Here is a 27,787-nt window from a genome sequence, read left to right on the forward strand (position 1 = left end):
CTAAATCAATTAAAGACATTCAATAAATGACTACAACTTTTAACTTTCCTTCATATACCAATGTGTACTACTTTTAAGACAATGGGATACCTGATTTAAAACCCAATTAAAGTCCAACCTAACAGCTATTTTGAGCCCAAAACTTAGAAGCTGTCATGTTTAACAAAATGCCTAATTTAGCAGTGGGAAAAGTATATTTACAGATGGCAACGGTTAGTCATTCAAGGTAGCTCGGAAGGATTATTGCAATCCAATGATGTTTCAAATATATATAATCACAGAGGCCGTTTCTATACTTGGCTCATAGACACCTCTTTATCAAAGTATCAAACTATTTCTGTGACAAAAGCACAAGGATATCTGCTTCCTTTGTGATAAACCGCCAAGCCTTTGCATCACATGCCAAAAAAAAAAGCACAAAGGCCCGCAAATAATGCTGATTCAAAATATATCAATCTTCCCTACTGCTGATTGCATTAGTAAGCCTTCTGGAAGCCCCCTGTCAGCAGAACTGCACTGGTGTTGTTACAGTTTTTTATATAAATAATAGTGTAGTGTAATACTTACATACTGTACATTTACAGCCTATAGGACAACCTCAGCAGTCTTTCAAATGCAAGGTCCACATATAAGAGTGTAAAAAAAGATGATTTAGATGAACCGCGACAATAATGACATAAAAACTTTGTGGTAATAACAATGTGAACAACCATCCATTGTTTTGTCTGACAAACAGAGTCAAATTCATGTAAAGTGTGGGTCTATAGTAGTGGCACAAGATACCGTTTGGTACAATGCTATGAGGGAATAAAAAAAACAACATCTAAATTCTGGACTATTCCTGTTGTTCAGTACGATGCTTCTCCAAAGCATGCTGTCAAGTTTAAAAAATTGGGCTTGGGGGTTTCTGATATTCACAATAATTGGGGATCACATACTCAGTGAAACTTTATCAAATTTATAATCCAGGTATCCAGAGATGAGAAACTAGTGCATAAATATCTGCTAAATGAATACATAACACACTATTCAGTAAGGCAATGTAGATCCTTTATTTGATGAAAAAAAAACAAAAAAAAAAACAACCGTCTTTATTTCAAAACCAGGCGGTAAGCAGTCCTGCCAAGATCTTTCATTAGCATACTGTATTAAGGACCGACAATGGGAAATTAAACTGTTCCCCTGACTAGCGCGTCGTTCGTTTTGACTGTTTACAAATGATCTACAGTTTCAAAAGGTCACAGTCGAAGCCGCCCAGAGCTGCCCCTAGTGTAAACTTGTGGTGGATATGTGGCAGGGATGGAAAATGAGAAGAGTCATTAGCAGGTGTCTCAGGCAGATGGACAACCCCAGCTGGAGACCTTCCCCAGGAAGCTAAAAGTGAAATGGCACAAATAATGAGGAGCATTATTAATCACAAAGCAGAGGCAGCGTGCCCAGGGTGCGGGCCATGTGTGCAACACAATGGCTGGGTTAAAAAGAGGCCTTATGAAGGAAGGGTGCAGTCAGAGCCATTATAAACAACTGCCTCCAGTTGGAAAATAGCCCCAGTAATATGCCACATATCCATGTCCATTATTTACGTACAGAAAGCACACCAGCAAATACAGTTCTAGTGACATTTGATGTTTTCTTGCATTTTCACTGCACCATGAGTTTATTACGGTATAGAGCTCTGAACATGTGGATGTTAGTTCAATGTAGTATATAGTTTTATAATGTATATACATATTTATTAGTATTATTATCAACATAAGAAAAGCAAATCTGACACCAAACCATTCCAACTCTTTCAATCACCTCATCATATTTCGATTTAAATCATTACAAAACATTGAGTCACCATCACCAAATCCCTCCTACTCTGGAAAGAGTCACTAAATACAGCTGGTCTTAAAAGTTCAGTCAGTACAAACAAAGCACAAGCTGTGGTATTCATAATGAATTTGAAGGATTTACTGTCACATCTCCCTCCAGGGATGAGACACGATGCGAGGCAGTTTTGTGAGACAGATTTAATGTTTAATCAAGTCTTGGGAGCAGAAGATGAGGAAACGAAATTGAAGATTTCCCAGTTTTCCCGTAAGCTGCCCTTTTCAATGATAGCACCCAGATTCATAGCAGTGCATGGATGTTTATTGTACTTAATAAACCTTCATTTGCTAAATAGACCTTAAACAGGGGTGGATCAGTGTTGTCATTAAAAAAGTGGTGCCAACAAAAGAAAGCAAATGATCAAACAAAATTGCAATTTAAGCAAGGCAACCCACCTCCAGAGGCACAGGATGGGGCTATTTCCCAAACCAAACATCACTACAGGATGTCCTGTGAGGTCTTTGTGACCAGATTAACTTCACTGGATGCAAATGATCACATGCTATTTATTGAAGCTTCATGGTTTACAGTGAAACTCTTCAACAGTGTGCCTTACTTCTTTAACAACCACACTTCCCAAATGGACGTGAACACTGCTGTATAATAGGAATTAGCCCCATGGTGTGCTTTATAGAAGATGCACTAAAAGGGGGGGGGGGGGGGGAGTGAAGGGCTTTACTGATTGTGAACAATTATCAAAACTGGATTTTGAACGTGACTTTAGATATAGAAATCGCATTGAGTGATTTGGTGTCAATACTTCAAACTACAGTATAGAGTAACAAGCCATTCCATTCTCAAATTATCTTCATTAATCATGCACTAATTAATGGGAAGTGTATCTGTGTAAAAGCAGCCTGCAGAAATTAGTGAGCAGCAGAGTGCATGATCTTACAGGGTGTTATGCTTTTCACATTAGTGCTTAATTAACTTTTTACCAGGAATTTGCATGATCTCTTCGGTACTTGACCTTCATCTCTCAGTGGTTTTCATGGAGAGCAATGTGTCTCCAGCATTCCCAGCCCCCCACTGAGCTGATGAGATCATCTGCTACAAGCAGCGTCAGCTGATTTCTAACACAGCTCTTGAAACACAATCCCTCCACTACTGAAGCAGCCCATCACATTCTTTTTTCTCAGAATGTCTGTCCTATTCCAAAACGCTACTTTATTTTTACTGCTTAACTTTTAAACTTCATGATTCGTTGTCTACGGACTGATTTACAATTTAAAATCAGTTTCATCCCATTTAGACAAGCAGTTCCCAAGATATAGCCTTCAATGGATACCTTTGACTTCATTCACTGTATGTACTGTAGAACAAGAACATATACTACTGCTGTTAAAAGTCAATACCTCACCCAACTCCAAGCCAGTAACACAAGTTGCTCAGAATGTAGCAGCAGGGAATTCTTAATTAACTCATGAACAAAGAGAGTCTATTCAATTGATCAAAACAGTGACCAGTCTTCATACCTCAGTAGTTTGAATCACTAATCGCTTCTTACAGGCAATAAGATCTGCATGTACTGTTACCGTAGATGTGTTAGTATTTAGATATTTTACTGTTTAGATCAAATTAATAGACCCCAACAAATCTATATACTTGTGAGAAATATTATTTTAGGTAAAGGTCATTTCCTTGATTGGTTTTCAATGAAACGTTGGATTTTCCTAGCCTTTTGATTGCGAGAAATGTATTTAAAAACTTAAAACTTTGAACATTCAAAAAATACAGTTTGTATTAGTGCTGGGGGGGAAAAAAATTTGATCCCTTATAAAAAGCTGACCACGGTATTTCTGCAGGGTATTTCTGTAGTTTTCCCATGCTTTTCCTATGGTTATACAATGCATTTACCATAATGTACCCTGGTTTGACATGTTTCTTAAAATGCTTTACCATATCTCACTATTCTTTAACTTGCTTTCACTAAGCTTTATGACCTTTGCTATGCTTTTACTATGGTCAACTTTTATAAGGGATCAGACTTTGCTTGAAATGACCATGTTCAGATTTGTTCATGTAACAGAATTTACTGTATATATGACTGCATCAGAAATATTTTGCAAAGGAATCTAATTCATAAATAAGGCCTGAAATTATAACACACAAGCCACTGCACAGAAGAGAGGTAATATGATGGGGTACTTTATTTATTTGACAGCAGAAAGTAACTATGCTTTTGTTTTCAAGCTCATTCAGAATTAAATAATATTGGAACATGAAAACCACATACCTCCCAGCACTAGATTCTATACGGTAACTTTGTGTAATGTATACTTACTTCCACAGATACTCAATCTCCGAAAGAGGACACTATTGTCAAGGGTCAGCAGATATGTATTGATTACTGTACAGAGAAAACAATATGACACAGCAATAATTCTCAGGAGTCCAAATGCAGTGAAGGTCAGAAGAATGGGCACTAATACTGCAGTCAGAACTGGATATATTCTGTATCTCAACGTTTTCAAATGAAGAGCAACTCAGCAGGTCATCACCAAGAAAATCAAAACATACATGACGTTGATGGACAGGTTCTTACAGCAAGAGCATTGTGGTTAATGAAAACTATTCTTCTGCTAAGACATTTAGAAAAGGCCAGTGCTTCTCCTGAATATTTCTCCTTTCAGCTTTGAATAATCTTACCATTCGTCACTAGAAGAAGCAATATAAATCACAGTCCTGGCAAACTAAAGCTTAGGCATGTACTGTGAAGGCTTTTCAATCTGTGCCACTAAGAAAAATAGGGTGCTGGCCCAGGATGGCTCATTGGAGTGGCAATGGGATCTGAAGCTTATCTATTCCTAGCCGGCAGTGATATCAAGTCATTTTATGATCTAGCGACTCTTGAAAGTGCTAGTGCTCTCATAGCCTTGTTTTAAATATTTAATAGCATGGTGGCTATCATCTAAGAGAAATCGTTTATATTAAAACTAATCAAGGCCTTGAAGGGTGATCTGTCCGGTCTGATTGCTCTTCTAGCCCCTCCATTTTGAAAATGATTATTGTAAATGAGAAAGATTTATTATTCTGTTCTGTTGAAGTACAGAAAGAATACACATTTGTGAAACATATGTACTTCAGTATCTGTATGGATGATACACTGCAACACTGCTTTGCACATTTTAATGAAATATTAAACTGAATGGAGACTGAAGTTTACCACTGCTTTGTGTAAATCAAATCAAATGGATGAAGCAACACCCTTGAGTTTAATAGCATCAACTTTAATCAACTCTAAAAAGCATTTCCCCCCCTGCTGCTAATAAAGGCAATGTACTTCAAAATATAAATAAATACATAAAATTCAAATAAAATGAAAACACATGCCCTCAGTAACATGGCCTTGAATCAAATTCCAAGTAGCTTTTTCAATCAATGCATGCGCCAAGGTCAAGAGAAGTTCTGAAGCATTACCAAAGTGCTGTCAATTTAAACGGTCAAACAAACAGGAGATCAGTTCACACGTGCCCTAGTGAATCTGCTGCCACCACACATTCACAACCACGTGTCTCAGAACCCATTTGAGATACGTGAAGGGTTTCTACTTGAATGGTTGCTATATTGCACTCATTTCACTTTTTCTTGTGTTGCTTCATAAGACATAATAAAAAGAAAACTTTTCTGGGTTGCACTGAATTGCCATGTAGGAATGTTTTAAAGCAAGCATCTTTAGTGCAAGAGGAAGAGTTCAGTGGATACAAGACGTATATAGTATAAGGCTCTAGTTTAGCAGTTATCTAGGAGTTCATTATGAACAGACACTTTGGTTATTGTCTAACAGTAGAAAATGTTTTCTATAGTGGATTATCATTGGAAATATAACTTTAAAGGGTGCAAAATGGTAACAATGACCTCCTTTCTTACATTTTTATTCTTTCTTGCTAAGCACAACCAATTTCTAAGTCTAATTTACAAGACAAATAACACTCCTTTGCTTATACACCCCAGATCATTTCTGATATCAGTGCCTTGAACTATATGGATATGTGTATCATGGGTGATCACTGGACTCGTTGGGTCTTCTTTACACTGTCACAACTGTTGTTACTTTCCAGTCACTAAGTATTACCATCATACTCTGTCTACTGAGACTGCTATTGCTTGCACAGCTGACTGCTGAAGAGCACATCACAGCTTCAGGATTTCTCTGCGGGCTTTACACAAGGCAGCTTAACTGCATTTACCAACATATTCCAGTTATGTCCAACTGAAGTTATTTGATGCACTGTGCAGTTTCACATAAAGCCAGACAACAACAAGTATCTGTACAATGCACTGAAGTATTTTCTTCAGGTGAGGACCCTTGTTGCAGTTCTAAAAATAGACGAGAAAGAGTGTGAATGTGAAATCAACAAAAGAATACAAACCAGCCTCCCTTTCACTGTCAACTATATTTGCGTCAAGGGAAACACAGAGGCAGTGAATTGAGGCACATAATAAAATGACATTAAAGCATATATTTGAAAACGTTTTGTTGAACACAATGGATAGATTTAATGTGAGAACACTGGCAAGAATGAAATAAAGAAAAGAAAACTACTCACAGGTCAGATGAATTTGACACAGCACCTCTTCACAGCACCTCTATAGCAACACTAATGGTTTAAATCTTTCAGCACAATTTATATATACCTGAAGACTGGAATAGGACAGAGTACTCCCAGTGTTCTCACCAGTGCATTACAACCTTACAATAATTTCCTTAGATTTCTCTATTGCAATGCCGAGGTCTTTCTCTTGGGGAGCCTGTTCCAGCTCTATACCCCTCCACAAATTTAAAAATCTGACCTTTCCTGACTCTTTTCTTCCCTTTCTCTTGTTTTCTCTTTTGTCTTCTTTCTTATGTCTGACCTTCTGCATTTTATGATTTCATGTTTAATACAGCACTTTTGTTTGGGATACAATACAAAGAATGTTTCCCTTTGCAAACCAATTTGTAATTATTATTATTTTTGTTTTGAATCTGCTTTGTGGCCGTGGCATAAACGAAAAATGAAAGGCAAAATACAAAAACCATCAAAACTCATTAACCTTGTATTTCTGATCATGCCCCTGAGAAGACAGAGGGAAATCACTTTTACACAGTGTGTGAATTGAATGCAATTCTGTTTGTTCTCTTTATGCCTTTATGTCTTCATCATGTGCCGGTGCAAATTCAGCTGCTGTCAGTTTACCAGTTACTCTTCCAAGGAGAACTCACATGTATTACAATTGATTTAAATATTCCTGCCATTAATACCGGGTGGAAGTTTTCAAGTTTACTTGGTTTTGAGAAGTCCCCAGTTCAGGTGATTCCTGCTTTTCTTTCATGTCTGCTGTTGTACAGTGTCATGCTGCATTATTACTCTGTGTACAGCAGAAGCTAGTCAGAGTACCTTCCTCTCTCTCTATCTCTGAGTTCCAGTGTGACCCAAATTAAACCTTCAAAACACATTAAAAAGGCAAGCTGGCAATAAACTAGAACATGGTATACAGACTTATAAAAGAAATTAAGATTATGCTGTAAACGTTATTATTTGTCTGCTGTTACTGACATTTTTTATATATATAAAATATTAAATCCCACAAAATTTAGTCAAAGATAAGACCAAAGAGATATTACACAATGTGTTGCACTGTATATATTTAGGTTAAAAAGAACTTGCGGCATAAACATGAATGTTAACTACAAGAGGGAAAACCAGCAGCACACTTAAAGCAAAATAAATTATTTTTGCTTCTTTCTGGAAGTGAAACACTCCCAGCTTGTAAAATTGCTAGCACATGCCAAACTCTGGGAATAAACTCAAGCTAATTAAAGAACCCAGCTCTGCGCATAACAGTGATATATTGCTCTTTTCGTCATATTTTGCTTTGCAAGATTCCTGATACAATATACAGTTTAAAAACATCAAAAAGCAATTCATCAGCTGATGTAATTCTATTGTTGGGTCTCATATAATATTCACATATATCCAGCTGCATATTGTGCCACTAGCTCACTGCACTAGGGAGAGGGATTGTGGGGCTCATGAAAAGCATGGGCTTGACCTCCCCCTCACATTGCAGCAACACTAAAACTTTTATTTCTCAATAATGCAGTTAGTCTAGTAATCTCCACTAGCACCCAGCGGAAACAGCAATCAACTGAGGCGGCGCTGGCGTGCAATGCATTATGGGGGATCTCAAGCAAAGAAGAGAAAGTGCCGCCAGGGAGTAAATAATTCCTCCCCCCCCTTTTATTATTATTATTATTATTATTATTTGTTTATTTAGCAGACACCTTTATCCAAGGCGACTTACAGAGACTAGGGTGTGTGAACTATGCATCAGCTGCAGAGTCACTTACAATTACGTCTCACCCGAAAGACGGAGCACAAGGAGGTTAAGGGGACCTCCTGGTTACAAGCCCTTTTCTTTAACCACTGGACCACACAACCCCCCTTTCATTGTAAAATTTCTCAATCGTGATACCATTTGTCAATACTATAAAAATATTTCCCATTTGAAAACTGGGATCTTATTGTCATAGAGTGGCTGTGAAACACCTCCTCCCGTCCTCCGAAGAGGGACCGCAAAGGTGCCAATCTGAATGAAACTAATGTTAATTACTAATAGTATTACTGCAGGTAACTTAGATAGAATAATCTTCCTGCACGTCCCAGCTACAAAAGCAGAGACCACCAAGTGCTTCTGTAAACTACTCTGCGAGCTTGCCTCAAGCACTCCCAGGAAGGACCATGCTCCGTGGGGTGAGGGAGCAGTTTATTTCCAATCATACCCAGCAATTGCCAACTACAGTGTAAGGGTAAGATGAGACCACCACACTCATTCAAACTGAGACTAAATCAAAAGGTGCATAAACCCACTGCAGAACCTAGCCTCCTGCTCTAGTCTCTTTCTTTTGTATAGTGTTATTATTGAACCCGTTTTTGTACAGCAATTCTAATCTAATGAATACAAGTTACAATGGGTAAAACACAACTGTATGCTGTTATAAATATTGAAAAAAAACACCTTGTTATATTTAAAGCATAAAGACTTCAGGAACCAAGTGACCAGGATAGTCATCAGACCATAAATACCATGATATGATCTGCCTGACAGATCCACGCCTTTCATAGTTGTGTCTTAATAAAATCAATGCAACTGGCTGTACCAGGATATCACAGGCTACAAAATGCATCCTACATGATATCCAGATTTCATTTTGTTATTATTAAAGTATCACGGATACACATTGATTTTTTTTTTTATTATTATTAAATATATTATCAATTATGATTTCTCAGCACAGTGCCTAAATCCTCTTAGGTGAAAGGGGAGAAAAAAAAATGCTCAAAAAAGCATGGTTATTGAAATAACCGCCCAAGCAAACTACCAGCAAATAATGACCTGCCTTTGTGAATATAGGAATCAGTCCACTGTCTCCTATTTCCTTGTAAGTATTTTATTGCTCATTACCCTTGTATGGGGATGTATGCACTCAGAGGAACGTGAGCTGAGCATGTAGGTACTGGAAGTAAATTGCCATTGAGCGACAGGATTCAAGTGACAGCTCTCAAGAACGCACATTGATTTTACTTTCCAACTTCCAGGTTTTTCAATTCTTTTTTACTTCGGAATGGTCAAGCATAATCAGGGACTAAGTACACAGTTTTAATCTCAAAGGCGTCTGCTATCTCGACTCCCCAGATACCAGCGGATTGAGCTATCTGCCCAGAATTCAAATGAAATTTTGGCCGTTTGCCCCGTCTCTACTATTAGTAGCCCCTGCAGCCTTCAGTATTGCAACCAGCAACTATTGTTTTTTTTACATGATACAGAATCAACCAGTATGACAGTTTTACATACTTTATTAGCCACCTTCAGTGGGTCCTTAATAATTCAGTGGTATTTGCAAAGCACTTTGAGACCCTGTGCAGATAGTGAGTAAGCTGTGCTATATAGTACTGTAATAAAAACAGCAATTTTATACTTTTCTGGTGTTTGAAATGGTAACATACTCAGTTATACTGTAATAAATTACATTTAAAAACTACAGTGTGATGAAAAATCAATACATACAAACTACTCTGTGTTTATGTAATGATTTACAACTATGGCCAAAAGTTTTGCATCACCCTATAGAATTAACTAGTTTTGCTTCGTAAAGTCGAATGAAACCTGCTGAATAATATTACATTGACATAATGAATTGCATACCGCTTTGTAGTTTTCCATATACTTAATGAAAAGCTGGCAGAAAATGTGACATTTCGAAATCTAACATGAAATAATGCACTGCTATTATGGCTTCTGGTAGACTTTTGCGATATCATTTTGTAGTTTGATTTCATGATGTTAAATAAAAGATCTAAATTATGCTAATATAGCTTTTTTTTTATTGTTTCAATCCTAAAATTCTAGGCGATGCAAAACTTTTGGCCACAGCTGCAGTCTAAGATTTCATTACCGTTTTAAACTGGAAGGTAACTTGCAGGCCATGAATCTTTCCTGTTCATTCTGACAAATGCTATCCAGATAGCAGAGAGAAGAAATAAACTGATGGAAAGCCCGAAGTAGCACATTCTAATCTAGTTTATATTACTCTCCAAAGCCAGGACAAATGGGGATTCAATTCCCTTTAATTGGTAAAGCCATTGTGATGGACTTGTTCATATTAATACTGACCAAATAAGAGAGCCCGGATATTTGAAAATGAGGGTCTATCACTGCTTTATAATAACTTCTCACCCCCTCTGTCTGTAAATAAGCATTATTTAGTATCAGTTGTGCGCTATTGTTGAGTAACAACGAAAAGGGAACTTTGATGCACCACAAACAACTGAGATGAGAAAAACAGTATTACTCCTTTCCAATAAAACACACAGAGCTAAACGATTTTCCATTTCAAATCACATACGGCACCAAATTATATTTGTCCAAATAATTTCGAAAATATTTTACGCACTGAATCTTAATTCAGCTGTCAGTCACAACAACAATGCGTTTTGTTTTTTTCTAACCAGTGTATAAAAAAACCCAAAAAGATCATATTTATATAAGACAAAAATAGCTCTCATTTCTGAGATTAAAAAAAAAAACAGGTGAGGTGAAAGCAGTTTTGTTTTTTATAAAGCACAGTTCAATTAATTTAAAATAGCATGCTTCCTCATTATTTTACACTTTGACAATTGAGTTATTTGATGGTTATGCCATACAGTCAGAATGAAACTGTAGTACGTGTACATCGATCACAAATTCACTACCCCTGACATTTGTGTGCAAGTCATATACAGTAGTGGAACAGTATCCAGAAGTATAGTAACTGGACTGTCAATGAACCAGCCCATTAACTGGTCCCAGTAAAGCATTTTATTACTATGTGATCATGCTACAAAATACCCTGATCAAGCCTCAGTGTTAACAAAACAGAAGTAAAACTACTGTATCAAGAAGGGTTCTTCCCCAAGGGATTGGTTTAGATATGCCACTGTTTCCCAAGGTACAGCATAAACCCTGATGAGTCTCAGAGATTAATGTTTGTAGATAATCCTCACACATGTCCATAGGTAACATCACGCTGAGATGCTGTATACGCTGGGTCAAGGGGCACACATTTTTCCATTTCTCGGTTGTGCCAGCATCGTGATTATTGCAATTTACACTTTCATGGCGTTTGACATATGAAGGTATGCGATTTTCTGATGGGTAAAACGAGATGATTTATCAAATTCGGAGATTAACTTTTAAAACACAGAGAAGCTGACTTTAACAAGCTCACCAATAACCCTTAAAAAAAAACACTAAATAAAACACAGAAGTCGCTGTGGAACCTGAAATATAGTACAACAGTAGATATTGCATTGATTACAAAGGTGTTCATTAATAAAATGTATTTTTAACAAGTACAGTCTACTACAATGTAGGCTTCACGCACACATTGTAATAATTAAATACATTTGAATGCTGTAAAAATGCACCTTCCACTGCTCTGTATTCCAAATTGTGCTAATATAGTAAAATACCACAGTATATTGCTGGTAGAATCTGGTGTATTGTAATACTTTTACAGTTGTACAGTGTGTTTTACAAAACTTAACAAATATACATTGTTAATTAATTGAATAACCATTTCATTTAATTTCATCAGCACTAAATCATCTGACAATTCTCACAAGGCTGTAGTTTTAAGTCGTGCGAGTGCTTTGAAAACCTGGCTGAAACTGAAATATTTTGTTAAATTACTCACTCCTACATTTGCTGGAATTGCAGAACAAAGTCTTAACTGTCATAACACAATCCTGGATTGTATGCAACAGTTCATTTTCTATTTTGCGTATTGCCATTTTCCTTTACCAGCAAATATTCACACCATCTTTTGCTAACAGGCTTTATTATTTTTTGTTTTAGTCACGAGATTGCTTCAGTTTGTCAGACTCTGTAATAAGGATGCCTCGCCCACAGGCTCCTCTTTAATAAAGCAGCCTTGGTTATAAGGTAGGGGTTCACAAAGTTGTCCCTTCCAGTCTAGCACTTTGTTCCAATTAAACCTCCACCCCGACTAGAAGGTAGTTCATTATCTATTAAACCTTGAGTGGAATGGCCCTCCAGGACTGTGATTGGGCACCCCTGCTAGGCTTCAGCTATGCTTTACTTACAATATCTAAATACTGTCTGACCACAGTACCCTTGATTATTCCAAAACATGCCATACGGTTACCACCGTTTTGAAGACTCTTTTACATTCAGGGTAACAATGTGTTTCTTCCCTTATAGTGAGTCTGCAGCCTCTTAAGCTTTGATGCACTATCTTTAAACTTTTTTTTTTGCTGTTGTTCCAAATGGGTTTCCTGTTGACGGTTGCTGAGTACCCTGATTCAATCATTCATTTGAAGGGGAAATTCCAAACTGTAATTAAACAGCTTTAATACCCCTTCAGGGAGAAAACAGAAAATTCTGTGCACCACAGAAAATCCAACCCTGAAGCCTACAGCAGGACAGGGAATTAGGAAATAATGTGCTGAATGATGTTAAACCATAGCCCCACGTCTCAGTGGTCTCTTAGCGTGTGGTTTCTCTTAAATACATTTTCTTTGAAAGCTATTCATTGGTTAAAAGAGCTCAAAGTGGGGAGTCACTCCACGTCGATCATATTCAATTGAAGACATGCAGTGTAATTCAGTAATAACTCTAGTAGAATACAGCTGTCAAAAAAACTACAATGAGTAAATTACAAAATCACCTCATGCAAACATATACTTAGCGTCTATTGCAATTATTTTCTAAGTGTATGGAATGTCGGCAGTCTGTATTTTTACAATTTCTGTTTTGCTTAATATTTAATACCTACCAATAACATTTAACTAAATCCATTTGACAATGCCCTGAGACACTTCAAAGTAATAAACGCTGAAATCAGCATGTTCCTCCAGTTTTGAAATGAGAATCAGCTGTGAGACGATTCCAGTTTTGACTCTAATTTCACACTTCATAATCTCTGAAATGCTGAAAGCAGCACAATACTCATTGCCGAAGATTTCCTCCAATCTGTGTTGTAACACGCGGCCTTAGTTAAATGAATCATTCAAGTCCAATCGTACATGGACAGAGAAATACCAAACTGCCTCAGATTACACTTTCATTGAACACCCTATTTTACATAACCTTGGTTGGATCATGTTGTCAAGTTACAGCACATACACAGAAGGGTTACTACAGCTCAAGTGGACCAAAAGGGGTTACTCGATCTCTTACAACAATCAATGTCTGGCTCATCCTCAGCATGTAGAAAGTGAAAAGATCTTCAAAATGTTTATCAGACACAGAATTACACAGCTAAACAGCTCTTCTTTGGTAAATACACACCACCTGCCTTGGCACTTTTTTTTCTCAACAGTATGTAGTTGAGTTATCATCCACCACATGGATGAAAACATCTTCCCAGATTTTGGTCCACCTGGGCTGGACTGACCCAGAAGTCCTTTCTGGACAGGGCACCATGTTGAGTAAACACACTGGCTCCACTGATTGCTTACTGAGCAAAACATAACTGACTGCTTACCCTTCACCCACAGAGGCTATTTAGCAGATTGTAATTGCTAGAAAGAGTCAGTCCTCTGCTTCTGAATAAATAAGGACATGTCAGCTGTGACAAACACTACAGAGAACACACGTTTGGAATATAGTTTGGTCATCCCCACAGTGCCATCAGAATGAGCAAAAGTGAGTCATGAAATAAACATGAATGCCTTGGCAAGACGGCACCTCATAATGTGCATGTACAGCACCCTGCCAAGAAAACTGTTGAGAATAGACACTAACTGATTGCAGGACAAAGCGACTGAACAGCATATTGGTTGTCACCAAAGTAGGTTCTCTTTCAACCCAGATACACTCATTAGAATTTCGTTCTTGTATTTATTTACACGTGTTGAGATTAATTGGAGCAGGTGTTTTGTGGGGCTAAAAAAGGCATTACTGTAGAGGCCTACTGGGAGGAGGTCTGAGTAACTATGTTCATTCATTCACAGATATTCTTATGTTGCCAATCAATATTTTACTGCATAAAAACACTGTTGCAATGCATCTGTGCTTGTTTACTTTCTTCATCTCATGAATGTCAATTGTATTTAAATGGCTACCTGGTATGACCATGACTTTAATTAAATATTCTCTATACAGTGCTATCTAAACAAATTCCCAAGCTATTTTCTCTGCTGGCAAAGCATCATGCATTCTATTGCTGTCCTTGGGTATGAAGATAATTGTACTACTACAATTAGGAAACCTGCGTATTCAACATTTTTCAGTTTGATCTAACAAATAATAGTGTGCTCACCAAAGATGCTTTTCATTTCAATATTAAGTGAGAGAGTGATGAAATGAATAAGAACAAATATCAAACTGATGCAAAGTTAAGTTCTTTCCATTGCAACTCATCAGTTTTTGTTTTTTAACAAACATTCAAAGAGATGTACAAACCCAAACCACAGAGATCTGCACAGCATGCAGGTGCATCAGTTCTCCAGATAAACATTATCACTTCCTTTTTTGAACAACATTTCAAACAACAGCTTTGCTTCAGGCAGTTTCAACAAGTGGACATATGTAACAAATGCAAATGTACTGTTCCAAAGGAATCATTTAAAAAATGACTCAAAATCAACTGAAGCTCAAGCGTATTAAGTTTTAACGCAAAATATGACAAACTATAATCATGAACTGTGAACCAAAATATCGGCTGCTATGTGCACCTACTGTATTATAAAAAAATAGATACTGTATGCATATTATTTGGTAAAAGGGTGCTAGAACACTAAGAGCTAAAAAGAGCTAAAAGTTCATCAGCAAATTGCAAGAACCACTCACTGGCTCACTAGCTTAATGCACTCTAGACACATCTGGACGGTACAGTAGTTGTTGGAAGGCTTCCTACTGCTAGAAGATATTGCATTCAATAGCTATGACCAGTGTCTTGACCCAGAAACAATGGTAAGATTTAGATCATAACCAGTAAGAAAAAACCTTTTCAGTGGTGTTAAGGTGTCATTTGCTGTGAAAATGTACCACTGCAGTCTTTAATAGGAGCATTGCAGTCGTTTTCTAGTGTGGCAATAGTCAAAACACCCTACTCGAGGGATACTGTAAAACATAATACCTAGTCATACAGACAGACTAATATCTACATCAATAAAAGGAAAAGAAACACACCTGTCGTGTGGATTAAACTTTCATCCTTTGCAGGAATGAGCTACAGTACAGCAAAAATTTGTATTTCCATTTTCCTCTTGCTATCCAACCTAACATAACTGTTGGTGAATGACAATACCCCTGTCACCATCCCCATTCAAGTGCCTTCAAAGTGGCAATTACTCTGACAAAACATATGAGAGACCTAAGGCTAATGTTGTTTTTTTTTTTGCTTTATCACACAGTGATGTAAATTATCGAGTTTAAAAATGAAGCCTTATGAATGGTATTAACCTGCATATTGAAGTGGCACCTATAAAACATTTTACAACACAAATGTCAGTGGTAGCGTCTACCAATACTGAAGGTGAAGGGTTTAAGTATGCAGGTGTTGGGCAAACATTAGCACTCTTCTGCGGTAAGGCTTTCACAGTTAAATGATTTCATAAAAACAGACTCATAGGCAACTCATTAAGAAAAAGGCTTACAGTGCAACTGGAAATGCCCTATCCAGCATCATTATAATGTTATCCATGGCAGCCAAGCATTTTGCTGTAATGAGTTTCTTATTGTAATAGTCGTGACTCCAATCGGAATTAATTGAGTTGGCAGCCAAGATTCAATAATTTTATAAAAGAGCGGGATTCAGACAGCCAACCCAATAATGAGGGTCCAGAATCCCAATCTCCCAATAAAACAAGCTTAGAGTTCAAAACACCCGAAGCATACAGAACAGCAGGAGATGAGGAAGCAACCACAGTTCAGGAATGGGGAGTACATAACAGTCAAGGACAGGAAGAAGACAACTCAAAGGAAGAGGTGGGGGACTCTGTTGTTGTTCAATTCTGTTAAAATAACAAACTGGCAGGATATCTCACTGGCTTAATGAACGGAGAACTGATTAGTCAGTTGACTGGTGGCCTCCAAATCTGCTGACTGGATGAGGGGCTGACTTGGCATGCAGATGACTGGGGCTAGATGGCAACTGACTCGGGGACTGATTGGCCAGTTTACATGCCTAGATAGTTGGCTGAGTGGATCTCTGTATGCCTGACCAGATTACAGTACCTGAAATGCATTTCCCAATGCCCACCTCTTCTTCCATATTGAACACACTAGACACAGAATTATGAGAGATGCCTGGCGCCAGAGCTGGCAAAGTCTTTATTCACTCTGCATGGAGTTGGCCAGTAAGGTATAGCTGCCCGGTGAAGTGTGTTTTTTTCATTTTCATTTATCACAGTGTCCAATTTTGGTTCAATCTAGATTTTAATTATTTTACCTGTTGGTGCTCTTAAATGTACAGAACTCTTTGATTACCTTATCATGAAAGGCACTATATAAAAATCTAGATATTTGTGAAACTTTTTTTTGCAGTCTCTTAGTTGGTATGCTTGACGGCAAAACTTCTGTATGCAAAGTTTTAATATTGGCTACATTGCATTGACTTGGATACTGTTCTTTTCTAAAGATTTCCTGGCACTGCAAACAGCATCAGAAGAGCACATGTGGCTTTGTGCTGCTGCCTGCTCATCAGAGACATACAGATACGATTTAAAAAGAGACAAAACAATAAAGACAAGAGGACTAAAAACAGAATCAGGAGCGATTCAAGGACGCACATAGAGTATGTTCCGTTCTGCTACCCTACAGTCAATATACTAAAAATAACATGCCTTTTTTGAAAACATCTGTGCTTTTCAGTGTTGTAGAAAAAAAGACTATGATAACGTTTAGGATAAATTTAGCTTCCGATGCTCATTTCTTGTAGCACTAATGAAGTTATTTCTTTGACTGTAACTAATTACTCCTGGGACGGCTGTATTACACTTGTCTATAGAAACTCTTATGACTAAGCTGGTTTCTGGCAAGAGATTCTCAAACCGGGACAGCAGTTGTTGTTGTTTTGTTTCCCAAAAGTCAATCCTATCCCATTCCCAGTAATCCTGAAAGCAATCAACAACGGATTACTATTCTCCAGGGGTATCAAACTGCCTCACTGCCTCACTGCTCACTGGCACAGCACATGGGAATGAAACTCTCAACACAAGGTACTTCAAACAAATGAAGCAGCACCAACAATTGCTGTAAGGAAGCAGCAATAAATTTTAAAAAAAACAGATCAGAAGATGCCACTCTCTTTTTCCACGTTCCATTAAAGTCACTGTCGTTTTTCACTCTTTCAGCCATATGCGAAGAGCAACTGAAAAAAGTAAAATAAAATGCTTTCAGATAGAAGACAGAAGTTTACTTATTTATAAAAATTAGTGAGATTTAAAAACAAAAATATCTATTTCAGTAAATAATTTTTAAAAAAAGTCCAAAATATAACCTTAAAACAAAAATGTTTTACATACAAATCTATTTTTCAATTTATGATAGCATTAGTGCCCTCCATAGTGAACATTGCTAATTGTCCTTGCCTTTTATGAAGTGCTCTTTGCACAAGACACTCAACCATTTCTGTAGCCAATTATCTACAATAGAAGCTAATGACTGCTGCATCCGAATTAACATTCCCTCAAACAGCATACTTGTTATAATTGTTAGCTTCCTTTATAACACATATTAATTTAAGTATCCTTAAACTACAGAGTTCCTGAAAAATATTACTGTTGTTTTTTTTTGTTTTGTTTTTTTATTGGCGAAACAGCCTGGTCATATACGATGTAAAAATAAATAAATAAAAAAGAGCAAAACTGTAGCAATAGCCATTTAATGATTAGATGAATTCGAGCCTATTAGATTCAACTGTGAATGGATTATTTACATTAAAAGAGCTGCACTTCACGCGTGATTACACGGGGCTGCAAAGAAGACTCCCATTTCATAGCAGGGTGCTCAGTAAATTCTACTATGAAGGCACGCTGTACATAGTAAATAACAAGGGTGGTGTCATTTGCATCTCTATTATATCTATTTGGACAACATGACACTACCATTAGGAGTCTAAGATGACAGTGATAAAGGCACTCTACTCACAATGTCTTGCGGATGCTTTGCTAAATTGTAGCGGACTAATTTTGTTTTCTACTGCACACATTTCTACACAAACGAGGTGGCTGTCACAGGCTGTGCTGCAAGTATACGATGCGTTAGTTGTGAAACACCTATACGAGCACAAGCTTTTTCAAACTTTCATCCCAAGTCTAAAGGGGTATTTGCAGTTTAACAAATACTTCTCCTCTCATTACAACTCCAGAGTAATTGTCATCCTTTCTGTATTTGCTGATAGCAAACGTTCGTCTCCACGAGCTGATTTTATTTGAACTTAGTAACTGAACAGATTTACACGTGTTTGCTTTCCAGACAGGAAGGTGATGTCCGAGAGACCTTCCTTTCTAACGCCGCTCTTTCCTTCCAAAAAGACATTTGTCACAATTATAATAGCAGTTGATCTGAGAGCGAAAAAAAAACACATTGTTAAGACAAATTGTATTAGGGCGAAATGCCTCAAGTGTAGGTGGCACACTGATCTTAAATCTTGCGTGTATTGTTAAACAGCAATAGGTATTGTGCGAGGCTCCTAGAAACAATACATCTATCAATCAAGGTTTTTTTTAATTATTTATTTATTTTTGCATAGATGACAAAGTTAAAAAAAAGCATCTTCAGTCAGTATTAAAAATAGATTAACACAACACACATAGAAGTTATGTACTGGTGTACTTAATTCCCAAACCTATATAATCAAGATATATAAAAAAAGATACTTTCAGGAATAATGTCAGGAAGATAATCATATTTAACTTTACAAAGGAAGTGCATCATTAAAGTGTAAAACAGCTTTAACAAATACCTAAATACGTCCCTTATGCTATTGAGAGTCTCACTCCAATCGTCCTGCTGCAACCAGACAATCACACCACGTGACCGGCTGCACAGAACGCAGCTGATAAAATGTACTTTTATTTGAAAAATCTGCATCCCAAACTGAAGTAGAAAAATAATTAAAACAAGCCAAGATGAATGAGCGGCCCAGAGATGTTGTCTGCGCTAAAATAGCAATAAATTAATTTTAAAATCCATGGTTATCTCCCCTTTAAAGATAGCTGTTTTTAACAAGCTATAAATGTCACACTCGATTTCAGGACATTCTACTTCAAACCAATCATCATCGCCCCCGTTTCTACTGAGTTATCAAATCACTTCATTATATTGTATTTTTATTTTATTTGAACATGTTTCTTCTATTAAGTAATAATTTATACTTAAACGCTGTATAAACACCACATAATAATAATAATAATTTCTTTCTTACCTGACGCCCTTATCCAGGGCGACTTACAATTGTTACAAGATATCACATTATTTTTTTTACATACAATTACCCATTTATACAGTTGGGTTTTTACTGGAGCAATCTAGGTAAAGTACCTTGCTCAAGGGTACAGCAGCAGTGTCCCCACTGGGGATTGAACCCATGACCCTCCGGTCAAGAGTCCAGAGCCCTAAACACTACTCCACACTGCTGCCCATAAATAGAGACACTTTATTTTCAAACGTATAACAATACCCAACTAACTGGTAAATTACTTATTGATCGCTATGGAACAACATCGATACTGAACACACCATAAAAAAGGTAAGGACATGGTTGCAAACACCCACCACCAGATCACTTTCTATACTGCTCACGTGTCAAGAGAATCTGCTCTAGAACGAGTGATCTAGAAGCTAAAGCACTGTGTGTGTGTGATGAGACCTGCTCTCTATTTACACCCTTTCTTTCCTAAGGTGTCTAATCATACGATATGGTTGTGTTTTTTTTTTCTTTCTGTAGAACATAGTATTTACATGGATAATCATTAAAGCAAGACCGTGATAATATTTTCTTCCGAATAATTAATCTCAAAGTAATTAGTCACGCTGCCGTAAGTCATTAAAACGATGGTATCTGGCTACCGCATCCAATTTAAATCGAGTGAAACGCCACTAAACGATTTATGGCGACTGTTCTACTTCCAAAAGCTGATAGTGCATTCCATAAATATCCCGGATTATTACTTATCTGGGTAGTAAATCCACTTACAAGACTAACATCCTTGAGCTCGGCACACAGAGAGGAACCCTGTAAAGCTGTGGAATGGAAGCACGGAACACGAACCCAGAAATGAGTCAGAGTAAATTCTACAGTGGACCATTAGCATTCCTATACTGATACAGTAGATGTTGCTTACAATACGAATTGTCCAGTTGATCTCACCATTCATTCAACCTTACCAAAAAGATCCCTGGCACAGCAAGTCAATAGTATACTAATGACTCAATAGTATTTTAATGACACGAGTATTGTTTTGCGTAGAAAGACACAAATTGCCTTGTCACAATCGCAATTTGTCGTATTAGTAAACTGAATAAGAATCCACAATCAATCATTTGAATACGCGTTCAACGTCAGTTCACTAACAACACGCAGAAAGCAAATATAAATATGATTGTTGAGCACCTATAGTATCAAACCCGCCTACTGTAAAATAAAATAATTAAAAACAGCAGAAGGATTGCCACAGTGGGGAGACAGGATTTATGAAACTGTGTAATGTCAAACGATAGGCTAATATTATTTAAACAGAAACAATCAAATACGTACAGTGGTGACTGGTATTTTACAAGTAATATTTCAAAGACGTCTAATTAGTCTACTATTATAAAAATAGCTGCGTTAGCGTCAGAGTACATTCTATGGGCAATTACAGCTATTCCGTTCAATAGACTATAAAGAGTGACCCAAGGACAACTTGCGTTGAGAAATATCAATATTCTTCTCATACATCCCCTGTACTAATCAGCAATACCCACTTCTGACATGTATACACGCCCAAACACAAAGACAAAGCTTTTCCAATGTGAAACATTATTGTGTCTGTATGCATGCTTGTGAATATTTCATCCATCGCTCTGCGCGTTTGGGTAAAACAATGTTCCTTTGAAAAAATATCCTTCTTACAGCTGAACTGACAGCAATTCCCGAGCTAAACACCCGTTTTAATATTTCATGTACCGGCACTGTGTAAGCAACGCTGTCCAGCGCGATACATCACTCACTGAAGAATGTCATAACTTTAAACTGCGTGATCCTGTCTATTCGGAGCCTAAATGCGTAATAATGAAAGCCCAAGTCTGAACAACACATATTGCTGGTTACAGTGGCAGTTGCACTAGCACAAGCTAGTGTGGAGACAGCAATACACACACATCTGTTACAGAATAGGCACTTTGGTAACACTGCTAGGGATGCAATGTGTTTTCTTTCTTTGTTTTTGTTTCTTTGAATCAGTCACACTACACTCACAGCATAAACTTAAAACAAAGCGACACATGCCAGTGCTATTATGGTAGAATTTATGTTGGGGCTCTGTTAGAATCAAGGCGGGTGCAGATCTTCGAGTTCTGCAGATTCTTCTTCTGTACGGGCGTGAAAAATGCCTCCCATTGGGTTGGGATTGGAGAATGAATTAAAGAAGGGCTTCAGCATCAGTATAACGGCATGGTTTCGAGGACACTTCCAAATCGTTACAAAAGCGTCAATTTATTTCCATGAGAAAATGACCGACTCACTGACCAGACGAGACAGCACCTGTCAGATTCCATACATAGCACTGAAACTCGAATCTCCACAATTTACAAGCAATACTCATTTTTTAAGTTACGTTTTCTTTCTAGCACCTGGCACAACTATTTTAATTTAAACGGATTACTAACAATTAAGTATTACAGTCTAGTACTGAAAACACCTTTGTCCCCTTTATTTAAATAGCTTTCCCTTTCTCTTTTTATCGTCTCCAAAACAAGCTCCTAAGTAGGATGCCGCTGCTTAGACTCTCCCCTTTGCAAAACAAATAGATAACGCACTTTAAGCGTGTTTTTAATTCTTTTTTTGTTTTCTTCTCTGTTCAATGCTACGAGAAAGTAATAAAGCCTTACTTTTCTTGCACTGCATTTTCTTTTATGGCTCCTAAAGTGGGATGGCTATTGCCCTGTTGCAGCCGGCAAGTGGCCAGATGTCTGTGGTGCTGGTCTTTCAGATAGGCGTTTTCCTTGCACAGATCGGTCACTTGCTGCTCCAGCTCTTCAATCCGATTCCTCTGCTTCTCCAGCAACTCCTGCTGCGTCTCGATGATTTTATTCAGCTCCTTGAGGTACTCCGCTGCCTTGCTCGGGTTTTCTGTAACATGTTCCATATCTCCGCTTCCACGGGAAATAAAATTTTAAAAGAAAAACCGCTGTCCCTTTGCCTCTACTACAGTAGGGGACCTTGAGATTGCAAAGCGGGTTGGTTCCTCCGCTCCGCCATTGTTTACGTTTGGTACTGATTGAATGAGTAAAAAAAAAAAAAAAGAAGAAAAAAAAAAAAAGTTGTTCATACGTTTGTCCGCAGCCGCACGCCGTCCAGAGGCTCTGCCGCACAATCAGTAACCTCTGTAAAGCACTCCGAGAGGAATTGCACTTAACCCTTCGAGGATATTGCTTTATTTATTTAAACCACCTCAAGCCACGTTTGCTAAAACTCGCTCTTTTGTGAAGTAAGGTTAACTCTTCGTTCATAATAGTGTGCTGTCAGAGTTCCGCTTTCAAATGCGAGCGCATTTTGCAGATCCCTATTCACAAGTGCACCTGGGCTGAAATGGAAACATAATTACTTTTTTTTTTCTTTTGTTTTAAATACAGTAGTTGCACGTATCCGTCTTTTTTTTTAACACTCAATCTATTTGTTCTGCTGTTTTCTTTCTTGTGTGTTTTGCGAACAGGTTCAGTTCTGTGATGGGTGTAATTGTGCCGCCTCCCAACCCGAGAAGCGCTTTTCCACTAACTGAAATCATATTTTTTTTATTAGCAAATCAATCTTACTTTTACCATTTAAATGTATTATAGGCACACATCATGCTAGGTGAAGCTGCTCAAATTGTTTTTATTGATAGATTATTGATTTGTTGATTGATTTACCTATGAAACTTAGAACGAGTAAACCTAGGGGACAGTAATGTGTGAACAATTTGAGTGAGTGCACGCAGGAGTCTGTATTTGGTCATTTTTTCTTATGTCCAGCAGGTGGGAGTATAGACAGTACAGACGTCGAAAGTCGTCTATATGGGTTTGCCTTTTTCATAGGGCGTTTTCCAAGTATAAACCCTTTAAAATATTTTTTATATTTAAAAAAAAAAAAAAAAAAGGCGCATAACATACTGCCCACTGAATACAGTGTTAAGAAAGGTCACCGGTTCAAACCCCACCTCTTGCACCTCCTTGTGCTCCATCCTGCAGATGAGATGTTAAATCAATGTCCTATTGTAAGTGACACTGCATATAATGCACAGTTCACAGCCTACCTCTGTAAAGCGCTTTGTGATGGTGGTCCACTACGAAAGGCGCTATATAAAAATAAAGATATTATTATTTATTATTATTGTCATCTGTGTTTTTGTTAGGTTATTTATTCTTAGTCCGAAACATCAGATTCTAATGTGGTGATCTATATTAAACCATTTAAAAGTAAGATCATTAAAATTAACTTATATCAATAAAAACACACTGTTTGGAATATTCAATAATAATAATAATGATGATAATTATATCAAAGAACATTCATTTTATAATAACACTTGTGGTATAAACTGTTACTAATGTCACTGTTCATTTTTTGATAATAGCTGGGAATTCGTTTAGAAAAACGGTATATTAACTAGCTATTAAAACAAAATCGGCAACATTTGTTATCATCCTTAGCAATTGTATAATTTTATTTCATAAACCCAGTGCAATCGTTTAAAATAATCATTAAAGTGATTTGTTTTCATGATGTCTACTTGCCAGGCAATTACCACATACTGTACCAGTTGAGCCATGCTGCAGGAGCAGGAACCACCTCTCTGAATAGCAATATCATTATGATAAAGTATCTATCCAGCGCTTTGCAGCCTTTGGAGACCCCTAACTCATCCCGCAGTTCTTTTGTTGTTGTGTTTTAATTATTTTTGGGATCAATAAAATAAAGCAACTGTCTAAAGCAACTGAACAGCACAGAGGCACTCTGTGGATGTATGATTTAGGGTATCAATTTCCAGGCCGGGTTGTTTTCTTAAAATTCCCCCTGTGGTAGCAAATGAGATTTTGTCCTTACTTCACAGTGGCCCAGAATAAAAGAACATCTACAAGAAAAACACTGTAATGTACATGTAAGCAAGCAACAATGAGCCAGATTGGCTCAAAATAGTCATTAGCACACCTTCTTACCAAAACAGATAAACAGCTCAGGCATTTTGTTTAGTGGCTTGTAATTATTTTTAAGTGGTTTATGGTTTTTGTTATATAATCGTTAATGGTGTTATTATTTTTCTTGCACGGTGACAGTATGATGTAAATAGCTTGCAGTACTCCCACTAAAAGTCTTCCTCCCAAAATGAGCCCTTCCGTGCATGTATTAAATCAGGGCTGGATATGTTTAGTCAGCTGACAGCTCTTCTTAAGCATTTAAAGAGCCAACTTGATAGCGGTCTAAAATATCATACTTATTGTGACTAATTTAATCTGACCATCAAGAACAATAATGTACATTAGTTCAGATATTTAAGACGCATACTAAGCTTATATTAAAGGATGTGATTACTTTTATGAGAAATATATTGCAGGTATTAAAATGTTTCTGATAATAACTGGAGCCAAACATTAAAAAAACAGGAGACCAAAGAGTTTTGCAGTATGCAAATGTTTAGAATAAACTTGATAAAATTGCCATAAATGGTTTGTGAATGTCAAACATACTAAGAAGTAATAAAATACAATTTTGTAATGGTAAATGTCTTCTTTTATATTCATTAAGAACTGGGCCAAGTGAATATCGTCCACAATACTGATGAGTATCTTAATAAAGTAAACGGAGTTTACTGAGCATGATAAATGACTTTGGTGTAATTACTTTTTATCTCTACGTACACTTGGCACCTGCACACTTCTGTATGAGGAACCGAAAGTTGTTTTCATGTCTGATTACTTTAAATAGATCGCTCAGAGTGACTGTAAATACTTTATCAACTGTCTGTTGTCTGTATAATATTATAGTAGCCTGTTCTTTAAAAAAAAAATACAATTAAACCGATGTAGATTTAGTGTCATACTCTTATCTATACTAAAAAATGGAGTCAAATCCGAACAAAAAACCCACCACCATTTAGATCATTAAGAAGGTCCATTTGTGTACCAGTAGTATTTAGTAGTATACTAATGGTAGTATTTATTTCCACCAATGTTAATATTGTTATGACACGACTTCACTTTAAATTTAAAAAGGTACTTTGATAACCCCAAGAGCTTTCAAGTATCCTTAGTATAATATGCATGTTGTTCTAAGTACATGCTGTATCAATTACTAATCTAAAAATCTCGTCCGTATTTATCCTAAGATCAGTAGAATATAGAATTTATTGTGACTATGATGAATTGCATCAGTTTCAGAAGATATGCCCCAATATAAAAGCTTTGATCATTATATCGTTAGTATAGTTAGGCTTTGCAACATTTTTAACAGTAGTCAGTGCAAACCATATTGCCACTTCTCCGAACCGAAATGTCGATCAATAATATGTGCTGTCCTGTATATAAAAGTAATTCAGCAGTAAGTACATCATTGAAGTTTTCATTTATCCTTTTCAGAGTCATGCCTACAGCTCAGAAGACACAAACAGCCAGGCTGTGATTTGCTGTACTAAGCACCTTTGGTCTGCAAGGAATTCATTAGGTAATCATTAATCATGTGATTTTTTGTTTTAGTCATATTGTCACATGTAGGTCTATCAGGAAACTATAGTTAATCATATCACATTGGTGATGTTCCTGGTGATCTACAGCAATGTGTAGTTGCACAGCGATATAATACAGGGCTCAGTCCCAAAACAATAGTAATGTACACTTTATATGTACAGGCAGGGCTCCGCGTCCTTTTCCCGATGCTCCAGTGCCAGTGTGAATACACAGTTATTGAGACAAGTGCAGTGTTGTAATCGGGGTTTGGTGCTGGATTTACAGCGACAGCTCCCGGGTGTTAGCCGTCTAACAAGTGCAAAGTACAAACAGAAACACTCACGGTTTCTTTACGGTTACTCCATGCTCCGTACGTAACCATAATAAAGGAACAGTTCGCTTCGTCGCTTCCCCTTTTGTACCCTTAGTTGTACCCCCCCCCCCCCCCCCCTTGGTTAGCGAGTGCAATTGCTTTTCCTTCAATCCGCAATTGCCACATCACCTTTTGTCTGGGGCGATGACTTGGTGAACTGAGACTCCGCCCCCTTGCTGGATGGCCGACTTCCACCTTTCCATCCTGGAATGAATTGTCAAACCATCCAGTCCAGAGCACTCTGTTCCCTTTACACAGCGCCCTCACAGGTCGGGAAGGAGATTTATAACTAAGATTCAATCGTTCTCTGTCACACCAACCTACAGCCATGTTAATCTGGACTGAGCCCAGGAGTTAAGCATGGTTGAGCTTGGTTAGAGCAGGCTGCCAGGTGCTGCAAGAAAGTAGCAGTGCAAGTGCAGCAGAGAGAATGATCACATCACAACTGAGGTCTAAAAATCCACCATCAAATGAATGCAACAAGTCGTACACACGTCAATTTTCAACTTGTATGTAATAATATTTAAATCAGGTGTGTCCAAAGTTGGTCTTTGTACCAACCCTGTTCTAAATTGAACTAATTAAACCTCCATCCAGACCCTGAAGTAATTAATGATCTCATTGTACCTGTTAAACCTGGAGTGGAATGGCCATGACCATGATTGGATACCCCTGATTTAAATCAATGTGTGGAAACCTGATTCTTAAGAATAATAAACAGTAATACCAAGATAACAAACTTAAAAAAAAAAAAAGAAAAAGTTTGGGTAATTGTACAATACAGTATCCAAAATAACTTTACTTAATTATATGAATTGATAAACATTTGCAAACCAGCTAGTTGTGACTACAGGGAGATTCTCTGAATCTACATCACGGCTCATTGGATTTTAATGGTGTAAGTTAATTAGCTCCTTGTTTTAATGCTTGTCTTATTTGTTTTCCTGTAGGAATGCTGAGATAAAAAAAAAACGACTTTAGTCATGTAGAAATTGGAGATATTATTTGAACATACTTTTTCATTCTGTGAGCTCAATGTTTAGTTTTGGTTTTTTTTGAGGGTCAGACATCACTGTGAAGATCTGTAGGTTTGTTTGGTTTTAATCCAGCCGCTTTTTTTTTTTTAATCAATTGCATTCCATG

At 37.3% G+C, this 27,787-nt stretch overlaps 1 protein-coding gene across 3 annotated transcripts in view; it reads right to left on the reverse strand.

The window, feature by feature from the left end:
* The window catches only part of LOC117971357 (IQ motif and SEC7 domain-containing protein 1-like), a 161,294-nt gene extending 138,458 nt beyond the window's left edge, over positions 1–22,836 (reverse strand). For all 3 annotated transcript variants that reach the window (XM_058999840.1, XM_058999839.1, XM_058999845.1), the window contains exon 1: positions 22,462–22,836. In XM_058999840.1, the coding sequence (XP_058855823.1) occupies positions 22,462–22,718 (257 nt within the window). In that variant the 5' untranslated portion in view covers positions 22,719–22,836. The remainder of the gene's footprint in view (positions 1–22,461) is intronic.
* Positions 22,837–27,787: the final 4,951 nt, after the last annotated feature.

The sequence above is a fragment of the Acipenser ruthenus genome, chromosome 25, assembly GCF_902713425.1.
Source record: "Acipenser ruthenus chromosome 25, fAciRut3.2 maternal haplotype, whole genome shotgun sequence".
In the NCBI taxonomy this organism is placed as follows: domain Eukaryota; kingdom Metazoa; phylum Chordata; class Actinopteri; order Acipenseriformes; family Acipenseridae; genus Acipenser; species Acipenser ruthenus.